The following is a 27,927-nucleotide window of genomic DNA, read 5'->3' as shown; positions in this document are numbered from 1 at the left end:
ATAAAATATATAGAACTCATATTATATAAAACGATTACCCATATTCCAAGGGAATACGCAGTTCTCTTTCATCCGTGACTCTTCTTCTTTTACCCGAACCTATAAAATCAAAACTCAGGTGTTATAAAAATGTAATTGATGGACTAATAAACTTTACATATATACAAAGCGATTCTGCAAGAAATGAAATGGCTACACAAATCCTGAAGATGATCATGGTAAGCAGATGCAACTGTAAATCACACTTCTAGAAGCCAATGTTTCTAAATCGATTCCACAATTTTAATGTCTTTTTTTCAAAACCTACCCTCTCAGCATTTCAGAAGATAAAGGTTTAATTTAATGTATACATCAGAAAGCATGTTTTGATATCAAGTGAATTATTAGCAATTATATATAGTTAGACAAAATGCACTGTAAACTAATTGAGGACAACTAGATCTCCTATGCCATTGTTCATTAATAACCTGCAATCTAGAGTATGGTTTCTGATGTTTAATGTGATCCCAACTGCAGCCTAAATGCAACAAGCACATTGTTCATCATTGCAACATAGGTAAACATAAGCAATATATCACGTATTAAACAATTTACTGATAGCCTCAGACATAATATTTGTAATACTATTTAGGCATATCAAAACCTGAAGAAATGTGAAACTTCCTTTGTTCTCTCTGAAAATCCTGTAATTAACATTAATAAGCACCTTTTGCTCCACCTCCTACTATTTGACTTGCGGATAGCGAAGAGCATTGTCGGGCAATACAGCAGGATATAGATAGGCTGGAAAATTGGGCGGAGAGGTGGCAGATGGAGTTTAATCCGGATAAATGCGAAGTGATGCATTTTGGAAGAAATAATGTAGGGAGGAGTTATACAATAAATGGCAGAGTCATCAAGAGTATAGAAACACAGAGGGACCTAGGTGTGCAAGTCCACAAATCCTTGAAGGTGGCAACACAGGTGGAGAAGGTGGTGAAGAAGGCATATGGTATGCTTGCCTTTATAGGACGGGGTATAGAGTATAAAAGCTGGAGTCTGATGATGCAGCTGTATAGAACGCTGGTTAGGCCACATTTGGAGTACTGCGTCCAGTTCTGGTCGCCGCACTACCAGAAGGACGTGGAGGCGGTAGAGAGAGTGCAGAGAAGGTTTACCAGGATGTTGCCTGGTATGGAGGGTCTTAGCTATGAGGAGAGATTGGGTAAACTGGGGTTGTTCTCCCTGGAAAGACGGAGAATGAGGGGAGATCTAATAGAGGTGTACAAGATTATGAAGGGGATAGATAGGGTGAACAGTGGGAAGCTTTTTCCCAGGTCGGAGGTGACGATCACGAGGGGTCACGGGCTCAAGGTGAGAGGGGCGAAGTATAACTCAGATATCAGAGGGACGTTTTTTACACAGAGGGTGGTGGGGGCCTGGAATGCGCTGCCAAGTAGGGTGGTGGAGGCAGGCACGCTGACATCGTTTAAGTCTTACCTGGATAGTCACATGAGCAGCCTGGGAATGGAGGGATACAAACGATTGGTCTAGTTGGACCAAGGAGCGGCACAGGCTTGGAGGGTCGAAGGGCCTGTTTCCTGTGCTGTACTGTTCTTCTTTGTTTAAAACACTTTATTCAATCTTCCTTTTTGCTTCCTCAAGATTGTTTTTTCCCAATTCTTTTTCTCACTTTGCTTTCCCAAACCTTTTCCTTCTCACAAGCAAGAGGTTCATTCAGAAAAGAAAATCACACCAAATCTGAAGTCACACCCACTCAGCCAGGAACAAGCGAGCATGATCAGTGATTAAAGATTGAAACAAACAACGATAAAACATACGCTTTTCTCTCTTATTTATCAACATTGACTTGTTCCTGAAGATTTTGGTGCTACAGTAACCTGACAGGAACCCCCACCCTCCCACATTTGAGTCATCAATGACCAATTAGTCAGTTACCAAATTTATACAGCCTAGTCCAACCAAGACGTACACGTTTAAAATCACTGCCTCATCATCCACCTTTAGGCCTGGTGTAAACAGTTCTACTACACAACTCAAAATTTTACATCTCAAAATCATCATCTATACACTTTTACAATAGCTCAAACTGAAATAAAACAATCTTGATATGTTTTATTCAAGCCTCTGTTCTTTGTAAATGAACTGGCTGGTTGCCATGTTACCACATCACACTGAGGAAAGTGTATTTCTACAGAAGCAATGTAAGCAACAGCTTTTATTGGGCATCAAAACATACACAAGAAATTTGTCAACACTCGCTGGAGATCAAAGAAAGAACAAAGAACAATACAGCACAGGAACAGGCCCTTCGGCCCTCCAAGCCCGCGCCGCTCCCCGGTCCAGGATTGAATCCTGAATCCAGGATCCCCGCCCAATTTTCCGGCCTATCTACATACCAATGTCCTATCCACTGAGCTGTCCCTCACAGCTACGATCTAAATCTACAGATCACCAGCATCGAAGGTGCAGATAGAATTTCCAATTTGGATTTAAAATAAAATTCAGGCCCCACATCCGTATGAAATAAACAGTCATAAAAATATAATTTAGTTATATACTGCAAGCTTAATAGGGAAAATGTTGGGCAAAGACTGTATGCAGAGTTTAATTCAAGAATGATTCTTTATCTGAGATAGATGCTCGATTAGAAAAATGTGAACAATATGCTTGGGCGGCACGATAGCACAGTGGTTAGCACTGCTGCTTCACAGCTCCAGGGTCCCGGGTTCGATTCCCGGCTCGGGTCATTGTCTGTGTGGAGTTTGCACATTCTCCTCGTGTCTGCGTGGGTTTCCTCCGGGTGCTCCGGTTTCCTCCCACAGTCCAAAGATGTGCGGGTTATGTTGATTGGCCAGGTTAAAAAAATTGCCCCTTAGAGTCCTGGGATGCGTAGGTTAGAGGGATTAGCGGGTAAAATATGTGGGGGTAGGGCCTGGGTGCAATTGTGGTCGGTGCAGACTCGATGGGCCGAATGGCCTCCTTCTGCACTGTAGGATTTCTTCTTCTAAGTATGCGACATAGGTTAACTGCTGATTGGAAACTTACATATTGAGTGACAATGATTTCTGATTGCTTCACATTTAGTCAATAGGATATATTTTGCTGCATTCTTTCCTCTGACCCTTAAATGGAAATCTTACTGTTTAAAATAATAGATGTAACCAACATGTCCCTCACTCCACCATTAGCATCAAGTCAGAGGGCCAACTTTGGTTCAGTGAGGAGTGTAGCAGAGCGTGCCAAGAGCTGCATCAGATATACCTAAAATAAGTGTCAACCTGAATGTTAAATAGCAGGAGCTGTTTGATACGAACTAAGCAATCCCAAACTAACAGGTCAGATCAAAGCTCTGCAGTCCTGTCACATCCAGTCATGAATGATGGGGTCAATTAAACAAATATGGAGGACAATGTTTCAAAAACAGCCCCATCCTAAATTAAGGGAAAGCCCAACAGGTCTGTACAAAAGACAAGGTTGAAGCATTGGCAACCACCTTCAGCCAGAAGTGCAGGTGAATGTTCCAAGTTGGTCTCCTCAGGAGGTCCTCGCACCACAGATGTCAGGCTTGAGCCAATTTGAGTGAATTCATGTCATATCAAGAAATGAGCACACTGGATACAGCAAAAGCTATGGGCCCTTACAATTTCCAGCCCAGTGCTGGAAACATGCAGTCCAGAACTAGCCACACCCTTAGCCAAGCTGTTCCAAGACAGCTGCAACAATGGCACTGACCTGACAAATTGGAAATTGACCAGATACAGCCTATGCACAAAAGGCAGAACAAATCAAATCCGACCAAGAACTCCTCCATCTGTCTACTCTCAATCATCAACAGAGTAATAGAAGGTGTTGTCAAAAGTACCATCAAGTGACACTTACTTACTCAAAACCTGCTCACCAACGCTCAGTTGGGGTTCCACTAGGACCAGTAACAGGCTTCTTTACAACCTTGGGTCAAACATGGACAAGAGTGCTGAATTCCAGAGGGGAGATGAGACTTAGGGTACCCTTAACATCTAGGCACCTAACGTGGCATCAAACAGTCTTGGTAAAATTGAAGCTAATGGAAATCAGGGGAAGCGCTCCCCAGCTGGAATCAGATCTTGCACAAGGAAGATGGTTGTGGTTGTTTGAGGTCAATCCTCTCAGCCCAAAGGCATCACTGGAGGAGTTCCTCAAGGAAGTGTCCTCTGCCCAACCCCTTCAGCTGATCCATCTGATCTTAAGATGGAAGGAAAGTCATTAAAGTGAGGATTTTTATTGATGATCACAGTGTTCATTTTCATCTGCAACTGCTCAGATGAAGCAGCAATCTATGCCCATGCAAGACTTGGACAACAATCAGACTTGGGCTAAGTGGCAAGTAATATTCGCACCATAAAAGTGCCAGACAATGACCATGTCCAACTAAACGGAATTTAAAAATCTCCCCTAGATACTCAATGGCATTACAATGGCTGAATCCCCACATCAACATCCTCCAGAAGGGCATTAAGAGTTCATTAATTAAGAGTTACCATTCACCAGAAACTGAACTGGACCAGCCAAATAAACATTGTGACTACGAGCAGATTATGGGCTGAGTATTAAGTAACTTATCTCCTAACCCTTGAAAGCCTGTCCACCATCTACAAGCCAAAAGTCAGAAGTGCAATGCACTCAAAAAACTAGACACCATCCAGAATAAAGCAGTCTGTTTGACTGGCATCCAATCCAACATCCACTTCAGTCAGCAGAGGCACACTGTGGCTGTAGTATGTACCATTTCCAAGATGCACTGCAGCAACTCATCAAAGCTCTTTTGACAGCACTACTAAATCTCTGACCACCACCATCTAGAAGGACAAGGGAAGCAGGCACATGGGAACACCACAACTTGCAAGTTCCCCTTGAAATTGCACAGCGAAATACATTGGCATTCTTCCACTGTCGCAAAAGTATTGGAATTGTCCTGCCCCCACGAAGCTACACCCCCCCCTCCCCCCAACCAACCGCCCAGCAGTACAGTGGGTATACCTATACCACATGAACTGACATGATTTGCCATCAGATTCTCAAGGGCAATTAGGGATGAGCAGTAAATGCTGGCCTTCCCAGCAACACTCCCTCTAATTTTCTTTTGTTGCACATGTGCTCTTCATTTAAGTAGGAGTGTTCTTTAATTGTTTTTGCAATTACAAAGATGTGCAACTCACAGGTTAGGAACTGTATTGTTTGAAAAACTGTTTGAAGGTCTGATTTCCGTCCTGCATTAAAATTAGCAACTGAGTTATCAACTGGAGGATTCAGATTGAAAACTGAAATTTGTGATTTTTGGTGGAAGGCTTTTTTATCCTCTTGCACTGCAGACGATGCTGGCAGCTATTGTCACTTTCGTTACTTGGGTTCAGTGTATGTAAGAATCAGCCACATAGTGAAGGGCCAGGGGTGGTTAGTATACCTGGTTGCATTCTTCAAACCAGTTGTGCTTACGGTGAAAATCCAACAACTTTCTATGTAATTTCTTTTCCTGCCCTCAGCCAACAAATTACCAGATTAACCAAATTCATTTTCACAACTTGCCAGTTCTGAGTTTGTGATATTTGGGTTGCTAGCCCAGTACCATTACATAAGTTAACAAGTCTTGAAGAACAAATGTAGTTGATAATCCATTTTTCCTCTTAAACAACTGAAAAGAACCCAGAACTTTTAATAAGGTTATCTTGATAAATGAAACATAAGCATCTTGCAATGAATTCGGTCTTAAATTCCTTATTATTTATGTTCACAATATACTGTACTCTTATGGTCAATTTGACAAAATCCCCCCAGTCCTTTTAAACTTGCATAATCAATTCAAAGCTACAATAGCCGCCAACTGCACCTGCGACACGAACCGCCAACCGCACTTGGAACACGAGCCGCCAACCGCACTTGGAACACGAGCCGCCAACCGCACTTGGAACACGAGCCGCCAACCGCACTTGGAACACGAGCCGCCAACCGCACTTGGGACACGAGTTGCCAACCGACCACACCTGGGGTACTAAGCTGCCAATATACGGCACTAAGCTGCCAATCTACGGCACTAAGCTGCCAACCTCAACTGATTTGTTTCATAATATTATTTGGGGTGAAAACTGTAAAGCTATTTTAAAGGTAAACAAATTTTTGTTTAAAAAACATAGGGTGGAGGAGAGGACGATGCCCATTTTCAAACAAATGTCCACGAGCATGCAGAATGTGGGTGCTAGAATTTAGAAGGAGAACATAACATTCTTATAAACTTTGTATTTGCAACAATTGTACGTTTTAAAACTGTCTCCTTAATTTAGGGCAAAATGGAGGAATGAAGGGGTTTGTGCCCGTTCTGAATTCTGCCAGACAACTAGCCTGGGTGGCTTGGTTGTTAAGGGGGGGGCCCAGGTTGTTCTACTGCTGGAAAGAAGATGCAAGATATTCACATCTGTAGTCGGTGGCAAGTACATCTGTGTTGGCTGTTGGTAAACAATTGGTCTTCAGGTCTCAGGTGTGATGAATATCATAGAATCATACAGTGCAGAAGAGGCCCTTCAGCCCATTGAGTCTGCACCAACACATTAGAAACACCTGAACTCCCACCTAATCCCACCTGCCAGCACTTGGCCCATAGCCCTGAATGTTATGATGTGCCAAATGCTCATGCAGATACTTTTTAAAGGATGTGAGACAACCCGCCTCTACCACCCTCCCAGGCAGCACATTCCAGACTTTCACCATCCTCTGGGTAAAAAGATTTTTCCTAACATTTCCCCCTAAAACTTCTGCCCCTCACCTTGAACCTATGTTTCCTCGTGACTGACCCTTCAATTAAGGGGAACAGCTGCTCCTTATCCACTCTGTCCATGTCTCTCATAATCTTGTACACTTTGATCAGGACGCCGCCGCCGCCCCCGCTCCAACAAAAACAAAAACAACCCAAGCTTATGCAAGCTCTCCTCGTACCTTAAATTTTCCATCCCAAGCAGCATTGTGGTGAATCTCCTCTGCACCCTCTCCAGTGCAATCACATTCTTCCTATAATGTGGCATCCAGAACTGTACACAATACTCTAGCTGTGGCTTCACCAAAATTCTATATAATTTCAACATGACTCCCTTGCTTTTGTAATCTATGCCTCGATTGATAAAGGCAACGGTCCCTATGCCTTTTTCACCACCCTACTAACATGCCCTTCTGCTTTCAGAGTTCTGTGGACAAACACACCAAGGTTCCTTTGTTCCACAGAACTTCCTAGTGTCCTACCACTCATTGAGTACTTCCTTGTCAAATTACTCCTTCCAAAGTGTATCACCTCACACTTTTCAGGGTTAAATTTCATCTGCCACTTATCTGCCCATTTGACCATTCCATCTATATCTAGCTCAAGCCACTCTGCCTCACTGTTAACCACCTGTCCAATCTTGGTGTCATCCGCAAACTTACTAATCCTGCCCCCTACATAGTCATCAATATCATTTGTATAAATGACGAATAATAGGGAGTCCAGCACAGATCCCTGTGGTATGCCATTGGAAACTGGCTTCCAGTCATTAAAGCAGCCTCATGTCATCACCCTCTGTCTCCTACAACTGAGCCAATTTTGAATCCACTTTATCAAATTACCCTGGATCCCATGTGAATTTACCTTCTTTACAAGAATCCCATGTGGGATCTCGTCAAAGGTTTTGCTGAAATCCATATAAACTACATCGACTGCACTACCCTTGTCTACACACCCGGTCACCTTCTCAGAAGTTCAATCGAATTTGTTAGGCATGACCTTTCTTTGATGAAGCCACGTTGAACTATCCCTGATCAAGATTTGCCTCTCCAAGTAGAGATAGATGCTTTCCTTCAGAAGTTTCTCTAATACTTTACTCACTGGTCTGTAGTTGCCTGGTTTATTTCTGTAACCCTTCTTAAATAGCAGAACCACATTAGCTGTTCTCCAGTCATCTGGCACCTTCCCCGTGGCCAGAGAGGAATTGAAAATTTGGGCCAGAGCCCCTGCAATCTCCTTCCTCGTTTCCCACAGCAACCGAGGGCACAATTAATCTGGACCCGGAGGTTTATCCGCTTTTAAGGCTGCCAACACCAATACCTTGTCCTTCCCTATGTCAATTTGCTCAAGAACCTCACTCCCTGAATTCCTTACCATTGTCCTCATTCTCTTGGGTGAAGACGGATGTGAAGTATTCATTCAACTCCCTACCAATGTCCTCTGGTTCAGGTTTTATAAATAGTTATACTTCAAATAATCCATTTAATTTCAAGACAGAACAGAGTACGGGGAGGGGATTGCTAATTAGTATTTCTACTTGAAGGCACATGTGATTCATGTCATGGGGATGGGCTTTAGGAAGGAAAAGTCAATAGCAAGCCATTGCAGTGTCAGCTTACAAAGTTTTCTAAGCTATCGATGAACCTGACAGATCAAGGCAGACTGCAAGAGAGAGAACTAAAAGACAGAGACAGCTAGTCCGAAATCTTAAGCAGAGAAAATGCTAGCCCTGTCACCTGTCAGTCATCATATAAAACATGGGCAGGAGCCTGTTCTCAGATTGAAGAGACTGAGTTTGAGAGGATTTAAACAAGACTGGAAGATTCATCCAACTTGGCTAAAGGGAAGAGTCCCCAATTTGTGCCTCACTGTAAAAGTCAAGTGGATTAAAAATTGCCCGTATGGGAACAGAAAATACACGATGCGAGCTTTCAGGAACTAAGAATCACTTTGGTCTGGTTCCTGGAACATAAAGTGTCTACTTAAGAAACAAAGTAAAGTACAACCATTATGTGGACTTCTCGGCTGTGTAATCAGGTAAATGGAGGTGGTTCTTTTCTGTAGTTTAAAGCATCACTTGCCAACAAAAGTAGTTTTTAGTTGTGTTGTTTTTAAATTTGTTTCAGGAAGTGGTAGGGGCGGCACGGTGGCACAGTGACTAGCACTGCTGCCTCACAGTTCCAGGGACCTGGGCTCAATTCCCGGCTTGGGTCACTGTCTGTGAGGAGTTTGCACGTTTGCCCAATGTCTGCGGGGTTTCCTCTGGGTGCACTGGTTTCCTACCACAGTCCAAAGATATGCGGGGTAGATGCATTAGCTGTGCTAAATTGCCCCTTGGTGTCCCAGGACGCGTAGGTTAGAGGGATTAGCGGGTCAAATGTGTGGGGTTACGGGGTAGGGCCTAGGTGGGATTGTTGTCGGTGCAGAATCGACGGGCCGAATAGCCTCCTTCTGCACTGTAGTGATTCTACGATTCTATGAAGTCTTAAAACTTGAAATCTTGTTGTGTAATCCTTGCAGTCAGTCACTGAAACCTCCAATTTATTTTTAAAAGTTAACAGTCTAGTCTGTAAACTGATTGTAACACAACTTTAAATTGAAGGTCCCTATCAATGTTACTTCATGAGCTAGGAAGGACACAAGTCCATTAACACGTGCCCAGATTTCCTTCCATTCCAAGGTGAAAGCACAAGGGGCCTAATTTTAACTCTCAGTGGATGGATTTTGAACGAGTTAAATCTTGCCCAATAATGTCTTGCTTGAAACAGCATCACACTGGCATGCGCCATTGTGATGTGCCATCATACAGACATCCTGCTTTCCAATCCCCAATATTCCCTGCAAGAAAAACCAAATCAACATATGTGCCCAAAATATTACAGATAACCAAGTTTCTGCCACAGCACCTATGAAAAAAAGACTATTTTCCAAATATTCATCCATGTATGTAACAGCAAATCCAAAATATTTTGAAAAATTGAAGACTTGAGCACTTTAGCACTTTGCAATGTAACTACAGCAAAGTTAAAAAAATAATTTGATACAAATACTATAGTAATCACTGCACAATGAAAGTACTCCCAACATAAAGAAACTGAATCATTCCTCGAACAACACAGCTCCTCAATGCTTTAACCAGCTAAGGCGTGCTGACAAAGAAGAGCCTAGGTTTCACCCATACCTACTATGTGCTGCATTAAGATTTCAGCCCTGGCAGCAGTAGGGACACTATAACAGATCTTAACTGCCCTGCTTAAAAAGTGAACAATTGACCAGTTTTTCCCTGGTCATTGTCCAACAGCCCCCATAGTAAGTGCACATAATATGGAAATAAGGAAGGACAGGAGGAGATTTTCACAGTGATGCTGCTGCTCCCCCTGCCCTCACCACTTACAAGTGGTTGAACTGCTCATCAGTAGACATTTTGTAAGAAAACAAAAAAAAAAGAATCGAAAGGTTCCGCAGGAGGCTTGGCACCCCTCAAAAATCTATTCTAACAAGAAATTGTTGTCTTCAGGAAAAGAGGGAAGGAGAATGGAATGGAAAAAGCAAATATTACCAGATGGTGCAAATGAAGACGACGGGGTCCCTGTGTAGGCCAGCGTTGTAGATTCTGATGCCAAAGAGCCAGGTGCTGACTTTGGAGTCTTCAATACATGGAGACTAATGGGCGTTGAGTGGGCTGACTGATTGGAAGAAGTGTGACTTGAATGAGCAGCTTTGTTTAATTTATGAGGAATTTCTTCTCCTTCATTCTCTGTTTCGGTCTTATCTTGCTCCTTAACTTCTTCATCTGATCCATCTGTTTCTGTCTCTGAGTCACTATCAGCCTCTAATTGGAAAATAATAAATTAAATATTTTAGAAATTCTATAATTAGCCCTGCCTAAAAACATGTGCAAAAGAAGATCTATGGTTACATTAGTCATGACACTACACATAAATAGTGCCACCTTTCATTTGAACTTTTAACTTCCAAATAACTTCACATCATTGCAAATAGGTAAAATAGAAATCACAATTGCATTTCTGAAGCCATTAAATTGTTTTAAATCGACTAAGAAAATGCAAGTAAAATGTTATGTTAAATTCCTTCACATTTTCGCTACACTGCATTAGAGAAACATATACATGCTTCAGCTGAGAAGAAGTTGTGACATACAATCTGTGCTATTTTGGTTTGAAAACATAATATAAGAAATAGGAGTACGCTATTTTGCCCTTTGAATCTTCTCTGCTACTTAATACAATCATGGCTTATCGCTAGCTTCCACTCCACCTTCTTGCACAATCCCCATATTACTCAAATCACCTTTGTATCTAAAAATCTATCGATCCCTGCCTTGGATATACTCAACAACTGAGCATCCAAAGTCCTCTTAGGTAAGTAATTCCAAAGAACCATAATCCTCTGAGTAAAGGAATTTATTCTCATCTCCATTCTAAATGGTCAACCGAGACTGTGATTTCTGAGGCTGTGCCCTCCTTAATTCTACTCTTCAGCCAGGAATTCAACTTTCAAGCATATCCCTCCCAAGCCCTGTAAGGCTTTTATATGGTTCAATGAGATTGACTCTGGGAATATACGTCTAGCCTACTCGATCTCTCATCTTGAGCAATCGTTTCATCTCAGGGATCAGTTTTGTGATTTTTGCATTCCCTGCAAGGCAAGTACATCCTCCCTTAATATAAACAAAAATCCACTTCAGCCAGAATTTACAAAAACATTCACAAAAAAAATATCTAAATGTTACTGCTTTTAATGTAAAATTGATTCATTGGGTCCTCAGTAAATTTGAGAACACATGATCAAATCTTATGTGCAATAACGGTTGTTTGGAAAGTTATATTAGGATTAAAACAATATTAAAATACTGGGTTTGGTCTCAACTGCAGTCTTACGTCCAATTCTGGGCACCATATACTTTAGGAAGGATGTGAAGGTATTGGAAAGGATACAGAAAAGATTCGCCAAAATGGTTTCAGGAGTGGGGAACTTCAGTTACATGGGTAGATTGGAGAAGCTGGGGCTGTTCCCCTCAGGAAAAAGAAGATTGCGAGTAGATTTGAGTGAAGGTACACAAACTCGAGGGGTCTAGACAGAGTAGATACAGAGAAGCTGTTCCCATTGGTGGAAAGGTGGAGAACCAGCCGACACTGATTTAAGTTGAAATGCAGAAAAACAAAAGGCAACATGAGGTAAAAAATTTTATGCGAGTTAAGATCTGGAGTGCACTGCCTGAAAGTGTGGTGGAGATAGATTCAATCACAGCTTTCAAAAGTGAACTGAATAACCATCAAAAGTGAAAAAAATTGCTGGACGACAAAAGGGTGGGGAAGTTGGACTAGCTGAGTTTCCCTTCCAGAGTGCCAGCACAGATTCAATGGGCCAAATGGCCTCCTTCAATGCTGTACCATTCCATGATTCTATTCTATGAAATGTTTATCCTGAACCAATGAAAATCAAATCTTTCATCGATCCACAACTAGAATTGATGAATGAATACATTGAAACATTTTATGATAAATTATTTACTGGGTTTCTTTTGCTGGCCAGAGAACATTGCTAAAGTTGGTCACTGCTAACTATTTCTCAGGCTTCAGAAAACACACATCCCAAGCTTCCTAATTAGCACACTTTTTTTTGTATCGCCTTATTTGCATAATGTGGAGATGCCGGTTGTTGGATTGGGATGGGCATAGTAGAAAGTCTCACAACACCAGGTTAAAGTCCAACAGGTTTATTTGGAATCACGAGTGATTCTTCCTCAGGTGGGGAAGAAGCAGCGCTCCGAAAACTCGTGATTCCAAATAAACTTGTTGGACTTTAACCTGGTGTTTTGAGACTTCTTATTTATTTGCATAAATTGATTGCTCCCATTGTGCTTGGATTGGGACCCATCTCAAATTATTCAACAGGTTAAACCATTAAATGCAAACATCTAATATGATTAATGTCCTGGAAATCTTGTTAATCTAATAGGTTTGATTGACAGCTAAATCTGTTTTTAAGACAGACTTGAGAGAGGGACATGGTTCCAATTCTGTGCAGCCTGTTGAACAGACAAGTCTGTAACAATGAACTACAGAAAGCAGACTTTGGCTGTTTGAGCTCAATAGTACGGGGACTCTGGTAATGATGGTAGCTAAATCTTTGGGTCAATTTAAGGTTAAACATTAGTGCTAGAAAAGTGTCTGCCATTTTAACACAGAACATTGTAAACTTTATTACTGTTAATAAATGGCTTGTGCTGACTACTATTCATTCACTGGTTGGTTTAACATTCAATACTGTTCGTTTATAGTATGAACTGTGACCTGGTAGTATGAATTCTTCTACCCTCTTGAATTTGAGGAGATCACATGGTAACATGCAATATATTTAATTATCCTGGAGTGGAGAAGACAACATTTTCTCTCTTTGACCCCATTTAAATAGATACTGGGCAGGAAAAAGCATATTCTGGTCATAAGGAAGAGGAGGTCCATTAACAAGAATCACAGAATCCTACAGTGCAGAAAGAGACCATTCAGCCCATCGAGTCTGCACCGACCACTATCCCACCCAGACCCTATCCCCATAATCCCATACATCTAGCTAGTCCCCCTGACACAAAGGGCTAATTTAGCATGGCCAATCCACCTAACCCACACATCTTTGGACTGTGGGAGGAAACCGGAGCGCCCGGAGGAAACCCACGCAGACACGGGGAGAATGTGCAAACAATCAGCTACTATGCTCCTCACACGCCGGCTCCCATTCAAGCGCCAAACATACCACATCTCATCATCACTTGAACCGGATGTGAGTCGCACCGACACCAAAAATGCAACTGCTGTCAATGGTCACATCAAGAAAGTAACAAGATGCTTTAGTTGTAAGCGGAAACACTTACATTTGTGTAAAGGTGACATCACCTCAAAATCTTTCACAGTTAGCAAGTTTTCAAGAGTACGAAGCATTACTGAAGCCATTCGCATGTTATACAACTTTATACTTAACTCATAAAGCTGCAAATCCACTTGGCCAGTCAGCATCTGGTGAGTCAGAAAGTGCCTATATATTGAACATTTTTCCATTTAATTCTTTCTTCCCCTCACCTTTAATAGCAATGGCAAAAGCTGACAAAAATTTAAAACTATTTTTGAAACTTTATAAATGCTGAAACAAATATTTATATATGCAGCCACTTACTCTTTCTTATATGGCTCATCAGTTTAAATTCATGTTAACCACGGGGTAAATCTGAGAAGAATTTAATGTCAGTTCCGGATGAAGAACTGTGCTAAACCCGCTGGTGAGATTTCTCACAGGAATTGAGTCTAATTAACATAATTTTATATTCCCTTGAGATTTATGCTGCTCTCATGATGGCCTCCCTCTGAATCGCTCACCCTGGGTCAACCTAATCTCTGCAATCAGTTGGGAACTCCTTATAAATGTCTCTGCAGCATTCGCTCCAGATCCCTTTGACGGGATGACTGCCGGAAGCCATTTCTCAGAAGGAGTCTTGGCCAGATTCCTGGATGGTGTGCAGCAGAGGCGGGATGTCCTCTACCCACAGTCATGCAACATCCTTCCAGCCTGGGAGGCTGTGACAGCCTTAGTCAGTGCAGCTCACTGCAGGAGGAGGGCAGGCCAGCAGTGTCACAAGAAGGTGAATGGTCTTCTTTGCATGGTCAGGGTAAGTCTGCCTCCTCCAGTCTCCTGCTGAACCCCCTCACACCTCCTGGTTGATCTCTTACCCAACCACCTTGTGGGTTGGCTACACCTCTCACGAGGTACACCCCTCGCTCCCCCACAAATTCCTATGGTCCCCCCAATCCCCATATTCCCCCCACATTAGCTACTATGCTCCTCACACTCCGGCACCCATTCAAGTGCCAAACATACCACATCTCATCACCAGCTGATGGGAGAACTGGCAGCACTCGCACCTACAGTCTCCCCGTCTGTCTCATTGCAGGGCAAACTCCACCATAAAGGTGCAAATTGGTGGAGTCATGCCAGAGCTCGGTATCATCAAGCCCTTTGAGGAGAGAGCAATTCAGTTGGCTGGTGAGGAGGAAGACCGCACCTGTGCCGATGGCGGTGGGGGCATCAAACGAAAGCAAGAATCCTCAAGACATGCAGTCATTCTTCAAGCTTCAAATGAGTAAGTGTCCTTTCATACCTCACTCATAATGCACTAATGCCAACTCCCTTCCCTTGTAAGCAACTCATTCAAGCAGCCAGGCCTACAGACACGAGCAGCTCCAAGGGAGATGTCTCCGGACCCCACCACTGGAGTGGCATCCCAGCTGTTATCCATACCTGCTACTAGTGCAGATACTCGCACTTTGGTAGGATTACCTAGTAGACAGGTGTCTGGGTAACTCACTGGTGAGCACCACACGGCTGAAGATCCACAGCAGGCGGTGGCAGGGACATCCCAGGGAACCGGCACTCAGAGGGATGCCAGGGCCCTGGACTCTGCTGCGCCACTGGCCGATGACATGCCCCTGGATCCGGTCGTTCTAAAGCTGATGGAGCTACAAAGGCAAAGCCACGAGCATCAGGAAGGGATGGCAGCTTCCTACCTCAGACTGCTGGAGGAGTGCCATCGCCTTCTGTCTGAGGAGGTGCTGCTGTCACTCCGATACAAAAAGGCCAACACTGCGAGAGTGATGTCTCCAGTGGAGACCTCGGTGCAGGACGTGAACTTTATGGCATGGGATGTCCACTCCATGGTTCACTTCATGACCTCCATGGCTGAGTTCCATGGTGCAGGCACCAGTGGGAATTCATGAGTCGAGTGCCAGAAGCCATGGACCTTCTGGATCTCTCCTGCTGCGCCTCTATTCCATGGAGGGGCATAGTGGCCGCCGGGCAACCAAAGGGGAGAAGATCAACAGGACCGCACTCCGGATCTTCCATCCACGAGGCCCTGGGTGTGGCCAGCCCATCTGACATTCCCCCTCCCTGTGAGCGACACACCCCAATGGCTTCAGGTCCCTGCCCATGAATTCAGGCAACATCACGAAAACATAACACGGACAGATAACTGATTAGATGTTAGACACCATGGTAGGAGAGCTGTTCACTCCCTAGTCCTGCTTGTCCCCAAACTGAGAGGCTATGAGGGCATCCCTTGCAACCGGCCCATTGCCTGGCATTTCTCCTCCTCAGTGTGGTCAGCCCCGCCACCCTCATCATCCAGGGAGATTTGGCACTCGCACATCTCCTGGACCTGGTGGTCTCCCCTTTGCAGTGGCAAGTTGTGTACAGCACAGCAGACCACAATAATGTGGGATGCCCTGAGGGTTCATAGAAACCCTACAGTACAGAAAGAGGCCATTCGGCCCATCAAGTCTGCACGAGTCTGTACAGGGTTGTACTGGAGGGAACCCCTCGACTGGCCCAGGCACTGGAACCGCATCTTAAGCAGCCCAACTGCCTGCTCACCCAGTGCGTTGATGCATGAGCCTCATTATAGCAAAACTCTACCAGTGCATGGAGCCTCAGCACTGGCATCATCAGCCACTTCCTGAGTGGGTACCCTGTCCCTAAGGAGCTGGTTTCGCTCAAAAACAGCTGGGATCTGAGTGTCCCAAAATGTAACTGCCATGGATGATTCAAAGAACAAAGAAAATTACAGCACAGGAACAGGCCCTTCGGCCCTCCAAGCCTGCACCGACAAGCTGCCCAACAACTAAAACCCCCGACCCTTCCAGGGACCATATCCCTCTATTCCCAGCCTATTCATGTATTTGTCCACATGCCCCCGGGAAGCAGGCACACACTTACTTGCATTATGCATATCGTGTGGTCGCAAATGAGTTGGACATTGAGGGAGTGGAATCCTTCCCGGTTCATGAATGGTGTCGCTTTGCGCAATGGTGAGGCAGGGCCAGTTAGGTGCAGTCAATCAAGCCCTGCAACTAGCGCATGCCTGTTAAGTGACCCTGGTGTCCTTGCTGGTCTCACCCCAGTCCGAGTTAATATACATGCGAGCCCTGATGCATTTGTGTGCGGCTGATTGGGAGGTGCCACAAAAGTCTCTTGTGCTGCCCAGAAATGAGCCGCTTGCTTTAAGGTTGAGAACGGTAGTGGCTTTAAGGGTCACAGGCTTTGCATGTCCTCCCACTCCCCAAGATGCCAGCTCTTGCAGTAAGTGGAAACGGTGATCCACCATCCCCTCGGACAGATGTAGTCCTCGATGGCACTAAAGCTCCAACATCCGCAGGTAGGATGACTGATGTCAGAAGGCGCTTGGCCAGTAGTGTCACCTACAAGGCTTCACCATCTGTGGTGCTGCTCCCTTCTGCCACTATACGCACGTCCATACTGTGGTTCTTCTCAACTCCACCAGGATGAACCTTGAGGACCCTTCATTGCATCTAAGCCCTGCATTCCACCTCCACCGCCCAACATTGCATCACGCTAAAAGGGCAGCTGAGTGAATGCATGACAACATCATGACTGGAAACCTCAAAGATGGCCCTGGTCATGACGTTGAGTGAGGTGTGGTGATAGACATCACTATACGAGTACACATCAGTGCAATCTCTGTAACGTTGAGGCTTGTATGAGCTAAGCATCAAAATGCTTGGCACCTTGGATTTCAACACTTTTGCTGAAAAACTATTAAACCAAATTAAACAACCCGAGGGATAAAGTAAAAACGGACTGCCCCTTAAAGGGGTACTGCCCTAAACAAAAATAAATCATAAATGAAACTTAAAATGTCAAATGAAAATGTGATTAATGGGGTTGATAAAGCACTTGCTGTGCTGCCCGTGGACACCGCATGCTTCCTCTCCAGGGATACCCAATTGCCAATGTAGCTGCGGTGGAAGAGCAGAGTCAGGTCGGACGAGCGCCTCGATCGCCCCGGCTGCCTGGACTTGTTAATGGCAAGTTTGGCCAGGCCCTGGAACAGGTCCACGAGGAGATCCTCCTCCTTCTAAACCTATGTAAACATGGTCCATGGACTGCAAAAAGAATAGCTATCTTGGGAGTCCGTTAACCAATGCATCCTGTGGTTATATGGAACTGCTGCAAGCAACACCTCCAACCCAGGGCGCCTTGGGTTCCAAAGGGTTACGCCCTGGCTCCAATCTGTGCCATTAATGTTTAGCTCTGGAGATTTAATTGGCAGGATTGACTAGTCATGGGAGGGTAAGATTGTTGCTCTGGCAACTGGCTTCCCCTTTTGGTTGACGAGGCACAGCTGATTCTCGAGAAGATTGCAATTAGTATGACCAGCAGTTCTCTAAACGGCAGCCTCATTCTCCCAGGTCATAAGAGCAGGACAGTTAATCTCCCTTTCATGAGACAAATCTGTACTTATGAACAGCTCTTCCTGACAGTCACACTTGACTGAGAAGTGGATTTGTACTTCCATGCTACTAAACCCATTTGGACTGACACTCTTGCCCGAATGTGGGTTCCAGGCACACAGTAGTTGCCCTTCCACAAGTGAGAGGATCTTCATGCCTCATGAGGCAGGAAAGCAGCCCATTATTGAGACCCCCACTCTGCCCTTGTAGCCTAGCTTCTTACAAATCTGAAACCAAGGACTTCATAGTTGCCCCCAGTACTGCCCCTCTGTTGTAACCTCCTCCCAACTACTTTCAGGATCCCTCCAAGGAAGGGCACCCACCGAGCAACAGTTTGGACACAAGCCCTGCATGGAGGGCATGGGAAGTGTTGCCTGTCTGCCAACCACAAGGCCCCCTTAGAGCAAGAGGCGACCCAGCAGAAAGGAAAGATCAAGCCTGCAAGGTACCCTCTCCCCACAAGATCGCCACAGTGACGCCCACCCCAAGGTGAACTTACCTGTGTCCCCTGAGCATTGGACACTCTGAAGGGTGATGGCTGCATGAGCACTCACCTCTGAAATCTCCATCGGAGGTTAGCCCAGCAGCTTCACGTTAATACAGATCCAGTCATGGCGGCATCCACTGAGTATTCAGTGTGTGTGTGTGTGTGTGTGTGGGGGGGGGGGGGGGGGGGGGAGAGATGGGTGAGTGCTTGATAATGATATGCTAATGTATTAAAATGAGATTCCCAGGCTCCTGCGGCATTTGAAATTACTCTGCCGGCGAGGGATGCTGAAAATCAGAAATCGCGATCTCGCTGGTGAAATTCGGGTTTTCCCAATTCTCTCCAGGTTTTGTGGCCGCACTGCTGATTCTGCGCACAGATAGTTGGTGTTCAAAACTCCCCCCCATATTTTTCACAAATACTCTGTGAATTGCCAGCACAAAGTCAATGCTGTGCTGGGAATTTATGTTAATTACTCATGTCTTAACCCTCGTAAAATTGCAGTCAGGTGTAGGATAGCTTTGCACTGAGAGTCAAATATTCCTGATACATGAACAAGAAATATAAGTGCCAACAGAATCCCATAGCTGACAAGATTGCTTCTGTTAGATAGTATAATTTTTCAGTTAAAACATTATTGGAGCTGCAATAATTGCTCCCTGATCGGCAACAATGCGTCCAAATTGTGGGCGAGTTGTTTCATCAGAGTTCTGCCGCTGCTTGTTATTTAATATCAATGCTGGAAAAACAGATGGACAGGCATTGGGCGAGAACAGGACTGGACTTGGCTGCACCAATACTTATCATCTTGGCTAAAACAAATAATGAGCACTTTAGTCAGATACCAGAGGGAGACAACTGCGTGGAACTACTCTCAGCATGGAATCGATGCAAGAACAAAAAAGGGAAAACAAATGCTTCTGACCAGCAATAGAAGCCTTCCTTCAATAATTTGTCGTCAGTAACCATTAGAAAAAATCCCCTCATATTGATAGTCTATTCCCTAGTTTGGTCCCTTTACATATCCCAGGAAATTAAATGCATTCCATATAAACTTGTCTCCAAGCTACCTTTGCCAATTTACTTTGCTCAGTTTAGAGAAATATTGAAGTCCCATAGTATTGTATTATCTTCATTATATGCTCCTTTAATTCCCTGATATATACTCTGTACAATGCTTCATTGATATCAAGGGACTTATAAACTACTCCCAGTGTTTTCAGCTCTTTGCTATTCCTTAGATCCACCCGTATTGATTCTACATTCTGATTTTCTAGACTAAGATCCTCTCTCTCTACTACTTTTATTTCATCCTTATCAGGATTACCCTAGCTTATTTTCCATTCTTTTCTAAAAGTTAAATATCCTGGAATATTTAGTTCTCAGCCATATCTCAATGGTGGCTATTCGGTCAAATCCATTTATCCCTATTGATGTTATTAATTCAACTATCTTGCTTCGAGAATGCTTCTTTTTTTTATTGTTTCCAGATAATTAGCACAATATTCAATTGGCTTCCTAATGTTTATGAAAATAAATTATAGCAATCAAGAGTTTGCAGTGGCTTGATAAAAGAAATTTACATTCAGTGGTAAACACTGGATGGAGAGAATTTAAGTGATCTGTAATAGGATCTACAGTTATAAAATTGATACAAGCTTGAAATTCCTGTTGATACAAATAGAACATGTGTGGAAAAATGATAAGCAAAAGTTGTCTGGAACAATAGCATGAAACATATGAGAACAAATCAGCAGCTTGTTTTATTCACCACCTGACTTCCCTTCCATTAACTTCAATAGAAAGGAAGGTTAGCCAAAGTGCAAAACAGGTTTCGGATTCATTAGCATCTGTTTTGCTCTCTTATCTAACATGAACTTCAACCTCTACATCTCATAGAAAACCTCCATTCAAAATATATTAATAAAGTACATTCATATAAAATCCAACCTGATTGACTATCAGAATCTTCCTCATCATCATCATCATCATCATCTTCATCTTCTTCTTCCTCTTCATTGGACTCATCAGAATCTTTGCTACTTGGAACATCAGAGTCATTCCCTCTAAAATGATCAGCCAAAGATTGGGTAGAATGATGTTGATGCTGGACAGGTGCAGTGATCTTAACGCTCATTGATTTGTCTTTCGGAGAATTCTGGGATAATACAGGAGAGGTAGAATGTCGAACTGGTGTCACATGATTGCTGGAATGATTCTTCAAATTAGAACCCAGGGAAAGTGGTGAAATGGATGTAGTGCTACCAGAGTTTGTAACTACTTTGTCAGTATTCTTAATTTGGATTCTAGATTTGGTCGTAAGTGCCAAAGGGGCTTCCTGAATGACACTCTGAATTACCCCGTTAGGTTGCTGCTGTGCTACAAGTGCACTTATTATCAAGGGGTTAGACTGGTTACCATCAACTGGAGGCAGCTTCTGGTGTGCTGGTGAACTAGCAGCAGATTTCGGACTAGACAATGGGGTCTGGAAGCTCTTGTTACCACCTGCTGCTGCCTTCTTCTGGGCCTTGTACTGTTCTTGTTGTTTCTTTAATTGTGCTGGAAATGACTGCTTAAATAGTTCCTGTAAATAGAACGGAATAGTGAATTAACAAGCAGGAGTAAAATGTTCAATAGAATAAAAACAATGCAAGCCAAAAACAATATACAAACACTTATGACAACAATGGTGAATTTTATTTGCTTGTCATTTTAGTGAGTAGCTATATTATCTTTCTGGTTTCACTTCACTACCTAGTGCATTTGCAATAATTTCAAAATAGAAACTATAATGCTACTTTTCTGAAAGCACACTACTGGTGAAGTACATTGCTCACAATGAACCCATGCTGGAGATTACAGGTGTGATTTCTACATAGTCCTAGGACCTATAGATAAGCATTTGTAAAATTAGCCCAAACAAATACAATAAATTTTCATTAGGATCCAGTGTAGAAGCACAGCTGTACATTTTATAAAGACCAGAGCTACATTAAGGTCAGGTTTTTAAAACAGATATAAAGCCAAGGCAGGAGCCTAAACCATACAACTCAATAGTCAGTCAAAAGATCAGTGCTCATTGCTATTAAAATAATATATTTACATATGTCTTCAAGACGTCAACTTACTGGTCACAGCCTGATATTGCAAATCACCAAGTACAGACAATATGAATTAAAGAAAATATCAGATGGTGCAAATTTATGTAAAGCATTACAAGAACTGTTATCAGTATGTCTGAATCATAAAGATGGTCTTTGACAGACCCCCAAGACTTTGTGGGAGGGAGGAAGGCAGATTTGGCTGTGTTAAAGAAAAGCATTTTCAAAGTCCTCTCTTTGTAAGGGTAAACTTACAAAACTATGTAGATTAGTTCTGGTGTAATGGTTTAAGCTCTTTCAAAAACAGCTGCGAAGGATTTACTTTATGGCAAGTGAAAAGGATTGGTTACCAGTAACACTACACTTAGAAAACAATTCAAAACATAATAAAAAACCTAAACCTAAAGCAGGCTCTGAATTTACAATCACTGGCATTTAAACTTCAAGCTTTGCATTGCCTGATCAACTATATCTCAAATTATCGCATTTACCCTCTTACTCCTTCAACGTCGGTGGTGACCTGAATTATGAGTTTTGCCGTGGTGCCGAAATTTTTCAGTTTTATACACTCAAAATACGATAACTGAAATTATTAAGTCAACTTGCCTGCTTCAAACGAAGATCATGTGGTGACCCCAGTTCTTCAGAAGCAGATATATTCCCTGCCTTGAGAAGTTCAGGCAAAGCACCAGTTAGTTTTGGAGAAGATTCCTTTCTTCCCTGATGGACCAAAGGCACAGGTTTCATCCCAACTGTTAGTCCTGTGGACTGAATGACACTCTGATGTTTTTTACCAGACTCATCATTTGTGTGAGAGGTCTGGAAAATGAGGGAAAGTTGTGACAAAACCGGAGGCTGTTTTTGCTGGGATTGGAATGAATGTGAAGTTTGAGATTCTGTGGCAAGATGTAGATGCTGGTTCATTCTTTTGTCATGTGAATGCATAAGGTCACGAAGAGTCTGGCTCGTCTCTTTTGGCTCCTTCGCAATGTGCATCAAGCTCTGCAAACAAAATTTAAATTCATGAGGCAAGACCACAGGATTTTTAAACAATTAAAGTTTAGGTCCTTTCTTCAGCTTTTTTATACCATACTTGGCAATGCTAAGATTAACTTTAAAAAATGTTATCTTTAATTTTTTGGGGAAAATTAGGACATTTCCACACAGAAAATAAGTAATTGCATCAGCACTTGTGTTGGAGCCAGTAATATAGAAAGAGATGAAGGTCCAAGGAAAGGATGAGATTGGGTTCTTGCTCCTGCCTTTATCTAGTTAATTTTTTAGAAAATCAAGCAACTAGAAGCTGAGAAGAGAAAACAATTTGGTTTGGTTGTGATGCTCTGCACAGTTGAATCCTTGCTAACAGCAACCAGCTGGGTTCACATATTAAGAATGAGCTCTCAAAAGGTGCATATGTAAAAATCCTGGCTGGTTTATCATTTCCTGAGAAATATGAATGCAGCTTATGGCGCTCCCACTAACATTCCTCAGGCTAGCGAAGAGAATCAAATCTGTTTTAAATGGCTTAGATAGTTAAGAGAATTAGTCGTTCTTGCAAGGAACTAAACCATCAGAGTATTTTTGTTGCAAATAAGTGTTTGTAATAGAAAATCTATTTTCCAGTTAAAAAGAGAGAGTGGACAACATGAATAAGTAGAATAGATGAGAGAGCAAGATTGGGCCAAATGGAGAGTGATTTTATATTCACTTACATGCAAGTATAAATGTGTTGGAGAGATCATGGAACATCCTACTGAGTTTGCACTGTACCCTCGCTAAAGCCTCTTTCCTCTAGTCTCCCAACAGCATGCAGCCTAACTCGATCCTAATTATTCTTAATAAGTTAGATATTGACCCATCATTTCTTGGCTTTAACATCAATACCTCTTGTAGCAAAACCTAGAACTCCACTAGCTTTTCTTTTACAGTCTTATCAAATTGAAGCACCTTCGTTTCAGTCCCACGAACCTTTATCCTTAAATCGACAAGGATACTTCAATATAGAAGATAATTACGAGAGTTGGTTCTTTTACCAAAATGTATCATCACACACCTATTGATATGGCGTTCCATTTGTCACTTTTTAGTCCATTACCCATCTTTTCAATATTTCTAAGCACAGAATGTCATCATCCCTCTGAAAGAGAGTAGTCCCTCTGCCGTGCTCTTTCCCTATAGTCCTGCAAATCTTTCCCTTTCAAATATTTATTAAATTTGAAAGTTACTAATGAATCTATTTACACCACTCTTTCAGGCAGTGCACTCCAGATCAAACTGCATAAAAATATTCTACTCATCTCCCTTCCAGTCCATTTCCTGAATTATACATTCCATTTGTTTTTTTGTCATCTGATTAGGTCCCAGAAGGAGTACTGTGCAAATTCTGAACACCACACTTCAGGCCTTGGAATTGGCATAGAGCAGATTTATCAGAATGGTACTAGGGATGAAGGACATCAGTTATTTGGAAAGACTTAAGGAGCTGTGACTGTTCTCTTTAGAGCAAAGAAGGTTAAGAAGAGATTTACTAAAAGTTGTTCCAAACCATGAAGGATTTGAATGGAGTAAATAGTGGCAGAAGTGTCAATAAGAGGACACAATTTAAGGTAACTGGCATGGTGGCATCGTGGCACAGTGGTTAGCACTGCTGCCTCAGTTGACCTGGGTTCCATTCCTGGCTTGGGTCACTGTCTGTGCAGAGTCTGCACGTTCTCCCCGTGTATGCATGGATTTCCTCTGGGTACTGCGGTTTCCTCCCACAGTCCAAAAGACGTAAATTCTCCATCAGTGAACCACAGGCACTGGAGTGTGGCGACTAGGGAATTTTCACAGTAACTTCATTGTAGTGTTAATGTAAGCTTACTTGTGACAATAATAAACTTTAAATAAGGTCCATAAGCAATCTGAGGGACATCAGTTCTAATGATATGGACTGCACTGCTTGAAAGGGTGATGGAAGCACATTCAAACATAACCTGGAGAAGGAAGTTGGCTAAATACTTAGAGGAAAAATCTGCAGGGCTATGGGCAGGAGTGGGGACAGGTCTTTCGCAAAGCTGGCACAGGCACACTGGACTGAATGGCGTTCTGTGCTGCGCCTTTCTATGATTCTATGTGAACATTTTGAGACCACACCCTCCAGGCTTATATTCTTTGCAAAAAGCAAGAATGTAGTAATAAAATATTCCTTTCCCCTGCAATAATCTGAATTCTGCACAGTTAATTAAGATTCAAGGTAGCAATCTGAATCCTTCAGAGTAGCTACATCTCATCAGGAGGAAAACAAAATATTAAAGCAATCCAAACTCAGGCATGAGTGTCAAACATTTACCCTGTGCTATTAAAGCTACCTCTGAATCATAAGTTTTGATAATCCAGGTAAACAAATTAATGCCAGAATTTTACCACCATTTAAGCTGGTGGGATTTTCCCATCCGGCTGGCAAGATTTTCCTATCCCGCCGCAGTGAATGGAGATTTGGCTGGCTGCCAAAATCTCCGACTTCACTGCAGTGGGAGCGTGGTGTGATTGGCAGGTAAAATTGTGCCCAAAGTCTTTTTTGCCATTATTTGACGGGCTCAGGATTTTACACTATATTTTAAGACTACACTCAGACCATGTAAAGAAAGAGCAGCAGACTGGTGTGTGCATAGATTAAATATGCATTGCAGCAGCCTACAGGCAGAAATGACAACAGGTACAAAGTGTCAGGTAGATTATATTTGTACGACATGATTTGAATGTTTTATCTTCAGTTCTGTTAAAATGTATGCTGCCACATATTTGCATTTCTTATCTTTGACCTTCCACGTGTATTAAAATTAATGGTTATGCTTTTATAACATACTGATTACACTACAGTAGCCTTGCTGCAATGTATAACCAAATTGTTTGACCAATACCTATAAGTCCTTTATCTAATTCATGATTTATGTATCTTATGACATACAGCTATTTCAATTGATCTTCACAAACTTTCAGCAGGTTGTCATATGGAATTTATGTTAAGACACATTTTTGTGTAAAACTGAACCAAACAAAATGAAACCACAAAAGGTGAAATGAGAAACAGAAAACTGTAGCAAAAAATAATTTTCTTTAAAAATTGTTAGTCAGTTGAGCACAACATATCAAAAAGAACATTAGCAAGCTTAAGCAAATAATTAATGAAATGCATTGACTGCCTTTTGAAAAGCAGCCACTGTTGGAGGGGAGGGGTGGAAAGGATGTAAGTCAATGCACACATGTAAATCCAGTACAGATGAACAAAAATGCTAATTACATAACTAAGTACAAAGTTGATCAAAGAATAAACATCAGAATAAAATATTGCGCACCTACTTAAGGGCTCAACAATTTGTTGGGTCTTTAATTTTACCTTTGTCTTTTTCATCAGTGGAGCTTCAGTTTCGGAATCTGAATCACCCTCTTCACTATCTTCTTCACCAATACTATGATCATCATCATCCTCCTCCTCATCGTCATCATCGTCGTCATCATCATCATCGTCATCATCATCATCATCAAAGTCGTCAGAATCACTGCTGCTCAAACCCTCGCTGGAAGAGTCTGATGACGTGCCGGATTCGCTTTCACTATTGCTGGAGCTTTCAATTGCTTTCTTTCTGGGTTTCTATTAAAAGTTTTGCAATTAGAGGAATTGTACAAGAAATTTCCCTTCAGCAATCCAAATACTTGATGCTAAAAATATAAAACTACCCCATTCTTTATCTCCCCACATACCATGGCACAGTTGCAGCTGAACATAAAGTGGACACAATCTGCTCGAGAGCTCAAGCATTATCATTTTTGACCGAAATATTTTTCAAATTATCGCTCCTGCCTGGGGAGTAGCAGCTCCAAATGAACACACAGGACACATGCACTGTAGCAAGTATTACGGATGCAAAATTACTTCTACTTCATGGCAAAACAGATTAAGACATTTGAGAACAGCACCCAGAAAAAAGCCCTCAAGATTTCTAGATCTTATGAAGATGAGGGGCAGCAGCCAGGAATTGCAGACTGATCTATTCTTAACAACCAATATCAACAGCACAACAAGATGCATAGAAAAGCTGTTTTTTTCCAAAATGTATTTAGTTGTAGCCAATGCCAAATGTGTATCTTTTTGCTGAGTAAGAATTTTTCACATTTCACATCAATCTTTTTGAAGCCTCCAAATGAAACCGGAAAAGAAATACCATCAAGGCTAAATTATCTGCCAGAGAATTATTTTCACAACAAATGAGATAACTTATCCAGAATTAGTGTCACTTAGTGACCAATATAACTAACCTAAAACATGTTTAACATTGTGAGTTTCTCGTTAAATATAGCTCCATTTTCTCATTGAACTATGATAAGTCATTACTTGGAAAACAAAAACAGTGATTCAATAAATCAGTTGTCACTATTGGTTTTAAAAGCTAAACAAGGATTTGAACTGTGTTATTAAGTAAACCATCTTCACTACCTCTGGGATAAAACTGTGAGATTTTAAAAAAAATACATTGTCAAAGTTCTGGCCTATCTGAAAATTATGAAACTAGAAAAAGTCATGCAACCCTTTAAATACTTCTGCTAAAATAAAGACGTAGCCAGAATGTAACTATGCTGGTGCACATTTCAAAAGACTGGCAAACACCGGAAAAAATCCCCAAAAAAAGGAGCATCGCAGTTCCCATGAGTTATTTACAATGCAGTGCAAACTTCAAGCTGTCTGCTAATTTGAATGTTACTAGCATGCAGTCCACACACTGCCAAACTTGTGCGAGACTAGTATCTCCTGAGACCAGCCTGCACCTCTAAGGGGAGATTCATTCTGGCTGCAGCTGTTGCTGGATGTGGTTAGGAAAGACATTGACCTGCAAGAGTAAAAGTGGCACAACAGAGAAAAAGAATGCTCCACGATTGTCTGACACAGTGCTGGAGGCCTTAGTGCAGGAAGTGGACAGGATAACAGAGGTCCTTTACCCACAGAGTCAGGAGGCCCTCCAGATAGACATTGAGAAAGTAATGGGATCAGATAGCCATCACTGTCAATGCAAGCAATCTAACACCCAGAATCTAGATGCAATGCAGGAAGAAGACTTTCATAAAGCTTTCGACAAGGTCTCACATAGCAGATTATGATGTAAAGTTAAAGCGCATGAGATTGCAGATAGTGTCTTGAGATGGATAGAAAGCTGGTTAGCAGACAGGAAAGAATTGGAATCAATGGGTCTTTTACCA

At 42.4% G+C, this 27,927-nt stretch overlaps 1 protein-coding gene across 11 annotated transcripts in view; it reads right to left on the bottom strand.

Annotated features, from left to right (window-relative positions):
* Positions 1-27,927, bottom strand: part of baz2ba (bromodomain adjacent to zinc finger domain, 2Ba) — a 267,052-nt gene that overhangs the window by 81,216 nt on the left and 157,909 nt on the right. For all 11 annotated transcript variants that reach the window (XM_078228289.1, XM_078228297.1, XM_078228290.1 and 8 more), the window contains 5 exons: positions 26,072-26,326; positions 22,300-22,695; positions 20,543-21,176; positions 10,344-10,616; positions 39-99 (listed from right to left, as the gene is read on the bottom strand). In XM_078228289.1, the coding sequence (XP_078084415.1) occupies positions 39-99; positions 10,344-10,616; positions 20,543-21,176; positions 22,300-22,695; positions 26,072-26,326 (1,619 nt within the window). The remainder of the gene's footprint in view (positions 1-38; positions 100-10,343; positions 10,617-20,542; positions 21,177-22,299; positions 22,696-26,071; positions 26,327-27,927) is intronic.

Source organism: Mustelus asterias, chromosome 14, assembly GCF_964213995.1.
Source record: "Mustelus asterias chromosome 14, sMusAst1.hap1.1, whole genome shotgun sequence".
Lineage (NCBI taxonomy): Eukaryota > Metazoa > Chordata > Chondrichthyes > Carcharhiniformes > Triakidae > Mustelus > Mustelus asterias.
Note: the sequence above shows the minus strand (reverse complement) of the source record. Positions and strands in the feature narration are given on the sequence as shown.